This window comes from Oculina patagonica, chromosome 12, assembly GCF_052425735.1.
Source record: "Oculina patagonica isolate OP01 chromosome 12, crgOcupat, whole genome shotgun sequence".
Classification (NCBI taxonomy): domain Eukaryota; kingdom Metazoa; phylum Cnidaria; class Anthozoa; order Scleractinia; family Oculinidae; genus Oculina; species Oculina patagonica.
In genome coordinates this window covers 17286923-17297620 of record NC_135769.1, presented here as the reverse complement: position 1 = coordinate 17297620, position 10698 = coordinate 17286923, and the positions used below count along the sequence as shown (strand labels likewise).

Below are 10698 nucleotides of genomic sequence, written 5' to 3'. Positions count from 1 at the left end.
GTCTCGATCTTGGACTTCGAGTGTTCTCTTATTCAATTGTAGTCCTATATATCTGCTGGAACTCTTTTGTGGAAAGGAGCACGTAATTAGATTAGTTGTGATAACACATATATTGCATCTTCTGATAAACATTATAGTGTAAGCGAGTTAGGTTACGTAAGGTAGATTACATAACACGTCCCAGAGCTCAACTTTAAATAGTCAAGTTACAAGCATGTTTGAATTATGGAATTATGTATTGTTAGGTTTTAGTGCATAAACGTTTAAGCTCGGTTGTCCTTTTATCCAGGGAGTAGTGTTTTTAATCCGCGTTTCGACACAACATTTGACAACAGGGATGTTTCATTTGAACAACTTCAAGTTGTAATCCTGTTATTGGGCGCCTACGCCATTCGGGCATCAATCAAGTTCACTTAGATGGTTTCTTTCTTGCTGTTTTCCTACTGTTTTTTAAGGTGATCAAATATACCTTTGACTTTTTCACACAAAAAACACTTTCGGACTATAAAATGTGATTAATAAGCAATTGGATCTCGTGTTGTACAACTCAGAGAGTAATCATGCTCGTAATTTTAAATCTGCCTTACGCGGCGTGCTCGGGCGATTTTGAAATTGCTCGCCTGATAACATGAATGAATTGTATCCCACTCAGTCCAATTACTATTACAAATAAAAATAGCACCTGTTGTATTATCTGTTTCAGTTCGTTTCAGCACAACAAGAAAAGGATCCTCAAGATAACAAGGCTGATAAATATTATTAGTACCGGCTGCAATATACTGCAAGTAGTTAAGAGTTCTTCCTTTGCTTAGAGTTGCTTAAATTAACCTTCAGCGATATATTTAAAAACATTATTGAATCAACTTAAGTCTCACTCTGCTGGGTAACTGATCTTTCCCCCCAAACTATGGCATGATCTTCCCCTTTCATTATAAAAATTATTATTTCATCTGTAAATAGTTTTAAAAGCCTCTCAAAACTAATTTGTTTCAGAAGGCTTTTTTTTAACTAATTTTTACTTATTGCTAACTAGAATTTGTCAGGAAAATGTTTTTTTAAACTTTGATGTATTTTTAGGACTTTGAGAATTCTAGAACCTTTTTAAGTGGTTATAATTTCTGCAACATTGTAATGCAGGTGAAAATAAAATAAAATATCTGCATATTCCCATTGGTTGAATGAACAAGTGAGCGAGTATTGAAGTGTTATTTCCCTGCTTGCAGCTTTTTTTACCTAGGTGATATAATATAAAATACTCCTAAATCCATACCCTTGAGTCAATATAACATCCTTGCGCCAATATAAAATTCTTGAATGGTTATAAAACCCAGATGCTCATCAACTCTCAGTTAGTTTAGTGCTTTGTGCACTGAGGATCAGAGTGATGGCATTCAAGATTCTGATAGTATCTGTGCTACTGCTGAAGCTTGTCGCTCTGGGGGAAAGTCATCTTGGTTCTTCAGAGGAGGGTATGTGCAAAATGTTTCAGAACTCAAAGCATTTTCCTGGATGCTCCCTGATCAAAAATGAATAAACTGTTACTAAAACATTTAACTGCTATAAAGAACCTTTAAACTAACATTAACGACATAAAAAGCCTTTAACTTACTTAAAAGGTTGCGTTTTCTTTAATTTGGTTGTATCTAATATAGTAGTTTTTACATCAAGTTTTTCAAAGCTATAAACAAATTTTGCAATATTGTTGGTAGCAAAATTGAGAATATAAGTCCGTAGAAGAAAAGACAATTGCTATATTGTAACCTCCAAATTGGTTACGGTTTGAGAAAGGTTTCTGAATGTTTTGTTTGTCGACATCTTGAGGAGCATTAAAGTGACAGAGTACCATGAAACTAAACAGACATGTATTAGTTTCACCTTCTATAAAAATATTTCTACGATATTGTGTTTATTGAGGGAGCGGACGCTGCATAAAATGTTGGAGTTCTTCTAGAAGTCTGATTCAATATCTCTAATCAAAAGCATGCATTTATGTTTTAGATGTCCAGGAGCTTAACACATGGGACAATGGTTATCAGCTGGACAATCTGGACATGAGTTTGGCTGATGATGGAATCCAGGATATAGATGATCCAACTGAGGTAGAAGAAGGACTGTATGAGGATGAAACTGAGGAAGGAAGAGAAAAAAGATCCGTCAAGAGGTAACTTGAATTTATTTTTAATTTTTCAAATCTAGTAATGTCATAGCTGACATAAATGGAAAACCTCAAATCTGCCGCTTACTTGAATTTTGCATATTAAAACTTTAAATCAATTGTTTTCAATATCGTAATGTTTTGAATGGCAATTTTGAAACATGGGGGTGGGGGATAGCAGGTATATCAAATTTGAAAACAGTGAACCCTTGGAGAGTAATGAATAGTAGAAACCAGAAGACTGTCTTCATACGCTAAAAAAAGTGTTCTATATGCCCTTCACTGGATTGTCACCATTGTATACTCTGTATAAGTTCTTGAACCCATGCCAAGGGCTTTATACTTACAGTTCAGAAATCGTTGCAAGAGATTCAAAAATCTTCGGAAACAGTAGATCTTTGAGATATTTTTAAATCTTAAAAAAGGTAAAACTTGCAGTGTTGACAGAAAGTCTTCAAAGGGAGATGATTGTACACCATTAACTGCAATTTAGTAAAGTATGCAACAGTTTTGGCAAGGGTAGCATGTAGATAAAACATGCAGACATATATATTACCATTACGTACTGCACTATTCTTAGAGTCTCTACAAGATTATAGCTCATGCTTTCCTTGTCCTGCAGCAATATCCAAAATATTTTTAAAACTTTGTGCTTCATTTGCCACAGATGTGGACCAGATGTCACTTCTTGGCTGCTACGTCAGATGAACCGGAACAGGAACCGCAGGGAAATCAGACGTTGTCGCAGCTGGGTCAATACTGTTCTTTTTCCCAGATGCCTGACGAAATTTGCTGGCCTTGTTGCTAACTGCAGAGCATGGGATTATAAGTGCACTCAGTCCTTCCGTCGAGGATCATGCCCATCATCTCGGTGCCCACGTACTGTGACCCTCTGCGGCCGATGTGTTAACTATGATGTACCAGGAAACATCCATTATGGTTGGGTTGGCCGAGCTGCTAACATCCCCCGCTGGCTTCTGTTGTATGGTGCCGACAGAGTTCAGAAGGGTGGAGTTGATGACCCAAAGGATCAGAACGCGATCAGGATTGGAATGGATCAATGGGATGTTCCAAGCAAAAGGTCTCGGTTTTGCAGAAAAGTCACTAGCAGGATTCGCTCCCTTAATCTGCAAGGCACTTCTGGTTGCTCCAGATGTTCTACACGATACTAATTAAGTGGGAATGCACGACCCCAGGATGGCTAAAGTTGTTCATGCATAGCAGAAAAATGTACTACAGTAACATTTAAGATTAAACACTTAAAGGTATCAAAAGCCGGTCGTTTGTTTTAAAGTTAGGTGCCGAAAAGGTTAGAAACGATTAAGATTACTCTTTAGATTCAGCTTTAACTAAAGAAAGTGTAAAATTAATTTTGAGCTTGACATGACATGGCCTGATTAAAACAAAAACACAATTCTTAGCATTTTGTTATGTGCTGTGATTGTTCCTTTTTCTAGTGGTTTATTCCACTTGAACAAGTTAGGAATTGGCTGGGATGCTGAAACATTGATCGTGGAGAATGAAAGTCTTTTAAGACTTTAATTCAAAAGTTACCAAGTAAAAACTTAAGTTTTACTTGGCTTACTAACTCTGCCTTGCATCATTGTGGCTTGTTGGAAATTGGTTATGTAGTTCAACTAGCCCGGTGCCTTTTAATGGGGTAATCATTACACTCTGACTTTACTGGTAAAGAAGTAGTTGGCTTAAAATGGGTGGGCCTGACTGTACATTGTAAATCTATATTTCTAGTTAGTGTTTTTCTAAGGTCTAATCCTTAAAAAAAATGTTAAAAAATGATCCTAATATATTCGTATAATATTGAGCTATGTTGTGTTATCTTGAGTCTTTTGTTGGCAAACTATAGTTCAAATTCTTCTTCTCTTAAAATTCTTGTGGAAATGTATGAAATGATAGGTCTGACTGGCTGTTTCTTTTTCCATATTTCTTGACAAAGCAACATCACAAATATGAACCTTACTTTCGACGAAAAAGTTACTTGTTCTTTTATTCGCGAAGATTTACCTGAAAGCCTCCTATTGGTGTACCGTAAAATTCCGGTTATAAGCCCTCCCGCTTATAACCCCCCCCCCTCCCCCCAGTTATAGGCCCATCTATCTGGCAACAAAAAAATACATCCGATTATAAGCCCTCCCGGATATAAGCCCCCCTCTGCCAGATGACAGTACTGAACAGGGCTAAATGTTGCTTTATTAAGCGTTTTTAACTGAAAAACGTATTTCGATCAACACTCCCGTGGCTTGTTTCGAAATGTTTTTTTAATTCCGCTTATAAGCCCTCCCGCATATAAGCCCCTCCGCTTATAAGCCCACCCAAAACCCCTTACGAAGTTGTATAAGCCCAGGGCTAAAAACCGGAATTTTACGGTATTCGATCTAGGTCCGTAACTAACGCGCAAAAACACATCAAACGTTCTAAACATAAATGGTTAAATGCTGCGTCGTGTGACAAAGTGAACCAAGTTTCTTTTAGGAATTGAAAGCTTTCTTTACATACACAGCTGAGGATAGTTCTGACAATGAAATATAGTTAGATCATCGCGCTGTTCGTCCCCGGCGTTGCCATCTACATGTACTTTGCCGAAGTACATGTACCAAATGGATGACTGAACCTCGAGTATCTTCGTGATTATGCTCAAAACGGCCGCGCTGAGAAATGTACAACCACGCCAGAAGCATGTGCAAAGCTATTGTAATAACAAATTCACCTATTTGTGTTTAATCAATAAAGATTGAAATTAAAAATTAAACGGAAACAAACAGCAATGAAAAGCAGTATTGGTTTATTGTTCAAACATTTCATGTACTGAAGACCACAGTGGCAATGTGTTTACAAGGTCTCCCCTTCCTCTTAAAGAGCAATCAGACAACAATAACAACAGCAATGTAAAAATCCTATAAAAGCTGCTGTTCAAGCTGTACAAGTAATCTTACTTAGCTTGTGAAGGTAAATCTATCGTTTGTGCGACGAAGCACGTATACTTATTAAATTAGTTGTGACAACACATATATTGTATCTGCTGATAAACATTGATATTATAGTGTAAGCGAGTTAGGTTATGTAAGGTATATTACCGTAACACATGTCCCAGAGCAGAACTTTAAATGCTCAAGTAACATGCATGTTTGAATTATGGAATTGAGTATCTTTCAGAGGTTGTTTGTCACCTGCGCAACGCCACGAAGTGACCTCATATCAAATGAATTGGGTGAAACTTGTTGGAAAGGAAGGGGATGCTGCTTGCATGATCCTGTCAAGTTGTATCTTGTTTATTTGGATAGCCCAATATTGCATGTAGGAGTTTGGGGTATTTTTAGTATAAGTGGTGTAAGTGTAATTGAAGGAATGTTAAAGTGAATGAATAAATTCGTATCACAAATTGTTGTCTTTACTATTATTTTGTGCAAAACTTTACTCCTTTGATCCCATGCTTGGTTTCTACAGTTCTCCACTTATGTCGATTTTAGGCTTGGAGTTTTATTTTATTTCTTCTAAAAACAAAGAAAATCAAGAAAATTAAAAAAATCGCAAAAATCATAACCGTGAACGAGGTTTTTAAACCCGTTCTTAATAAGCATAAATTTTAACAATTTAATTTATCCGTTTACTTGGTAGTTTTTTCGATTGAGAAGATATACCAAACACTCGGGACGGTGTTTCATCGGCTATCCAAACACCCGTTTTAACTCTTTTCTTAGTTTTGGATATCCCGAGGTCAAGAAGGCCAGAAAATATCTTTGGTCATAGGTTTTTGTTCGCTATTTTTGGGGTGACAGTGCACAACACCTGACAGCATACAATAGGTGGTTACGTGTGCTCATAGGAGATGTTTGGTTTCTACAGTTCTCCACTCGTCTCGATCTTGAACTTCGAGTGTTATCTTATTCAATTGTAGTCCTATATCTGCTGTAACTCTCTGCTGGAAAGGAGCACGTAATTAAATTAGTTGTGATAGCACATATATTGTATCTGCTGATAACATTGATATTATAGTGTAAGCGAGTTAGGTTATGTAAGGTAGATTACATAACACACGTCCCATAGCGCAACTTTAAATACCGGTAGTCAAGTTACATGCATGCTTGAATTATGTATTTTTAGGTTTTAGTGTATAAACATTTAAAGCTTGGTCTGCCTTTTATCCAGGGAGTAGTGTTATTTATCCGCGTTTAGAAACAATTGTTGACAACAGGAATGTTTCATTAGTTGTTCTAATTTGAACAACGTCAAACTGATCCAATAATCCTTCGGCGTTTTCAGACAAAAAACACTTTCGATCCAGGAAAATTGCTATAGATACGATTAACGACCTAGTTTTGTACAACTCAGAGAGAAATCATGCTCGTAATTTGAATTCTGTCTCACGCTGCGCGCTCGGCCGCGTTTGAAATTACTCGCCTAATTACAGATGAATTGTACCCCACTCAGTCCAATTATTATTACTTATACCTAATCGTACCTTTTTAGTACGCTTCTGCGGCATATCAGGCGAGTTTGGTCGAGCCATGGTTCGTATTTTGGCGAGACGTAGTCGAGCCAAAATACCCATGGCGAGACCAAACGAGCCTGATATGCCGCCGAAGCGTACTAAAAAGGTACGATTAGGTATTTACCGTACCCAAATTCAGAATTTCGCGAAGAATTTGGGAACTCCGACTCTATTGTTTCAGTCTGAATGTTTCAGTACTCGTCGGCAAACATCGTTCATTTTGCGAACGCGTTCAAGTTTAGTTTTGGCGGGAAAGTTTTTACTTCTTTTACAATCGGTAAACACTAGCTAATCTTAAATTTCGAGGTTCTGCTTTATTGGTAAAACCTCTTTTCAATTCATCGTACGGTAACACTACTTTACTTCAAAGTGACCATGATATGGTGGCATATCAGGGCAGTGACTTGATATCGTTGGATATCAGGACAGTAGATCGCGCTTCTGATTGGCCAGTTGCGAATTTGGGTACGGTAAAAATAAGAATAGCACCTGCTGTATTATGCTTCAGTTCGTTTCAGCACAACAAGAAAAGGATCCTCAAGATAACAGGTCTGATAAATATTTTCAGGGCCAGCTGCAATATACTGCAAGTAGTTAAGAGTTCTTCTCTTGCTTAGAGTTGCTTAAATTAGCCTTCAGCTAGCTAAATGATATATTCTCAAATCCATATTTGTATTCTTAACTCAATACAAAATCGATATCTTTAATAACATTCTTGAATCAATTCAAGTCTTCCACTCTGCTGGGTAACTGATCTTCCCCCAAATTATAGCATGATCTTCCCTTTTTATTAGAAATAATTATTTCATCTGTAAATAGTTTTAAAAAGTCTCTCAAAACTCATTTGTTTCGGAAGGCGTTTATAGCTAATTCTTACTTATTGTTAACTAGAATTTGTTAAGGAAATCTATTTTAGGACTTGGTATGTATTTTAAGGACTTTGATGTATTTTTAGGACTTTGAAAATTCTAGAACATTTTTTAAGTAGTTATAGTTTTTGCAACATTACAATGTAGGTGAAAATGTTCTATTGATATTTGCATAGTCTCATTGATTGAGTGAACAAGTGAACGAGTATTGAAGTCTTATTTCCTTGCGTGGAGCTTTTTTTTACCTATGATGTGATATAAAATACTCTTAAATCCATACCCTTGAGTCAATATAACATCCTTACGCCAATATAAAATTCTTGCATCAATATAACATTCTTGAATGGTTATAAAATCCAGATGCTCATCAGCTCTCAGTTAGTTTAGTGCTTTGTGCACTGAGGATCAGAGTGATGGCATTCAAGATTCTGATAGCCTGTGTGCTGCTTCTGAAGCTTATCGCTCTTGGGGAAAGCAATCTTGGTTCTACAAAGGAGGGTATGTGCAATATGTTTCAGAACTCATAGCGATGTCCTCGATGCTCCCTGATAAAAATGAATAAACTGAAACTAAAACCTTTAACAGCATTAAAGAACCTTTTAAACTAACATTAACAACATAAAAAGCCTTTAACTAACTTAAAAGGTTGCGTTTTCTTTAATTTGGTTGTATGTAATCTAGTGTTTTTTTATCAATTTTTTTTCAAAACATAAATAATAACAATGGATTGATGTGTGGAGAGAATGAACTCAGAAAAAATTTCTGAGTTCACAGATCAAAACTATAATCAAATTATGCAATATTGTAGGTAGCAAAATTGAAAATATATAGACGAAAAGACAATTGCTATATTGTAACTTCCAAATTGGTTATGATTTGCAAAAGGTTTCTAAATGTTTTGTTTGTCGAAACTTTAAGGAGCATTTCAAAGCCTTTAAAGTGACAGAGCACCATCAAATTAAACAGACATGCATTAGTTTCAGCTTCTATAAAAATCTTCTTCGATATTGAGTTTATTGAGGGAGCGGATGCTGCATAAAATATTGGAGTCCTTCTTTCCTGAAAGTGTGATGAATCTCCCAAATCAAAAGCGTGCTTTTATTTTTTTAGATGTTCAGGAGCTTGACGCGTGGAACAATGGCTATCAGCTAGACAATCTGGACATAAGTTTGGCTGATGATGATATCAGAGATATAGATGATACGACTGAGGTAGAAGAAGGACTGTATGAGGACGAAACTGAGGAAGGAAGAGAAAAAAGATCCGTCAAGAGGTAACTTGAATTTATTTTTAAATTTTCAAATCTAGTAATGTCATAGCTCAAATCTGCCGCTTACTTGAATTTTTTTCGCATACTAAAACTTTAAATCCATTGTTTTCAATGTTGTAATGTTTTGAACGGTAATTTTGAAATATGGGGGTAGGGGGAGATCATGTATATCAAATTTGGAGAACAATGAACCCTTGGAGAGTAAGAAGACTGTCTTCATATATAGCTAAAAAAAGTGTTCTGTGTGCACTACACTGAATTGGCACCATTGTATACTCTGTATAAGTTCTTGAACCCATGCCAAGGACTTTATACTTACAGTTCAGAAATCGATGCAAGAGATTCAAAAATCTTTGGAAACTCTGGATCTTTGAGATATTTTGAATCTTAAAAAGGTAAAAACTTGAAGTGTTGTAAGAATGTCTTTAAAGAGAGATGTATTTACACCATTAACTGCCATTTAATACAGTTTGCAACAGTTTTACAAAGGGGTAGCATGTAGATAAGACATGCAGAAACAAATATACCCCATTACATACTGCACTATTCTCAGAGGCTCTGTAAGATTATAGCTCATGCTTTCCCTGTCCTGCAGCAATAATCCAAAATATTTTTAAAACTTTGTGCTTCATTTGCCACAGATGTGGACCAGATGTCACTTCTTGGCTGCTACGTCAGATGAACCGGAACAGGAACCACAGGGAAATCAGACGCTGTCGCAGCTGGATCAATACTGTTCTTTGGCCCAGATGCCTGACGAAATTTGCTGGCCTTGTTGCTAACTGCAGAGCATGGGATTATAAGTGCACTCAGTCTTTCCGTCGAGGTTCATGCCCATCATCTCGGTGCCCACGCACTGTAACCCTCTGCGGCCGATGTGTTAACTATGATGTACCAGGAAACATCCATTATGGTTGGGTTGGCCGTGCTGCTACCATCCGCCGCTGGCTTCTGTTGTATGGTGCCGACAGAGTTCAGAAGGGTGGAATTGATGACCCAAAGGATCAGAACGCGATCAGGATTGGAATGGATCAATGGGATGTTCCAAGCAAAAGGTCTCGGTTTTGCAGAGAAGTCACTAGCAGGATTCGCTCCCTTAATCTGCAAGGCACTTCTGGTTGCTCCAGATGTTCTACACGATACTAAGTGGGAATGCACGACCCCAGGATGGCTAAAGTTGTTCATGTATAGCAGAAAAATGTACTACAGTAACTCTTTTTACTATTTAAGATTAAACACTAAAAGGTATCAAAAGCCGGTCGTTTGTTTTAAAGTTAGGTGCCGAAAAGGGTTAGAAACGATTAAGATTGCTCTTTAGATTCAGCTTTTACTAAAGAAAGTGTAAAATTAATTTTGAGCTTGACATGACATGGTCTGATTAAAACAAAAACACAATTCTTAGCATTTTGTTATGTGCTGTGATTGTTCCTTTTTCTAGTGGTTTATTCCACTTGAACAAGTTAGGAATTGGCTGGGATGCTGAAACATTGATCGTGGAGAATGAAAGTCTTTTAAGACTTTTATTCAAAAGTTACCAAGTAAAAACTTAAGTTTTACTTGGCTTACTAACTCTGCCTTGCATCATTGTGGCTTGTTGGAAATTGGTTATGTAGTTCAACTAGCCCGGTGCCTTTTAATGGGGTAATCATTACACTCTGACTTTACTGGTAAAGAAGTAGTTGGCTTAAAATGGGTGGGCCTGACTGTACATTGTAAATCTATATTTCTAGTTAGTGTTTTTCTTAAGTCTAATCCTTAAAAAAATGTTAAAAAATGATCTAATATATTCGTATAATATTGAGCTATGTTGTGTTACCTTAAGTTTTTTGTTGGCAAACTATAGTTCAAATTCTTCTTCTCTTAAAATTCTTGTGGAAATGTATGAAATGATAGGTCT

General features: G+C 36.7%; 2 protein-coding genes across 2 annotated transcripts; both read left to right on the top strand.

The window, feature by feature from the left end:
- The first annotated feature begins 1094 nt into the window (after positions 1–1094).
- Positions 1095–3578, top strand: LOC144633092 (uncharacterized). Its single transcript, XM_078491874.1, has 3 exons — positions 1095–1469; positions 1999–2161; positions 2823–3578. The coding sequence occupies exons 1-3, from the start codon at positions 1385–1387 to the stop codon at positions 3325–3327; spliced, it is 753 nt and encodes a 250-aa protein (XP_078348000.1). The 5' UTR covers positions 1095–1384; the 3' UTR covers positions 3328–3578.
- A 4313-nt stretch (positions 3579–7891) lies between these two features.
- Positions 7892–10205, top strand: LOC144632643 (uncharacterized). Its single transcript, XM_078491322.1, has 3 exons — positions 7892–8029; positions 8642–8804; positions 9443–10205. The coding sequence occupies exons 1-3, from the start codon at positions 7945–7947 to the stop codon at positions 9945–9947; spliced, it is 753 nt and encodes a 250-aa protein (XP_078347448.1). The 5' UTR covers positions 7892–7944; the 3' UTR covers positions 9948–10205.
- Positions 10206–10698: the final 493 nt, after the last annotated feature.

What these genes read in the sequence shown, in the direction of transcription:
- LOC144633092 (XM_078491874.1), top strand. Translation starts at nt 1,385, where the DNA reads ATGGCATTCAAGATTCTGATAGTATCTGTGCTACTGCTGAAGCTTGTC. An exon ending in TCTTGGTTCTTCAGAGGAGG is followed by an intron (nt 1,470 to 1,998) that starts GTATGTGCAAAA and finishes TTTATGTTTTAG; the next exon opens with ATGTCCAGGAGCTTAACACA. An exon ending in GAAAAAAGATCCGTCAAGAG is followed by an intron (nt 2,162 to 2,822) that starts GTAACTTGAATT and finishes CATTTGCCACAG; the next exon opens with ATGTGGACCAGATGTCACTT.
- LOC144632643 (XM_078491322.1), top strand. Translation starts at nt 7,945, where the DNA reads ATGGCATTCAAGATTCTGATAGCCTGTGTGCTGCTTCTGAAGCTTATC. An exon ending in TCTTGGTTCTACAAAGGAGG is followed by an intron (nt 8,030 to 8,641) that starts GTATGTGCAATA and finishes TTATTTTTTTAG; the next exon opens with ATGTTCAGGAGCTTGACGCG. An exon ending in GAAAAAAGATCCGTCAAGAG is followed by an intron (nt 8,805 to 9,442) that starts GTAACTTGAATT and finishes CATTTGCCACAG; the next exon opens with ATGTGGACCAGATGTCACTT.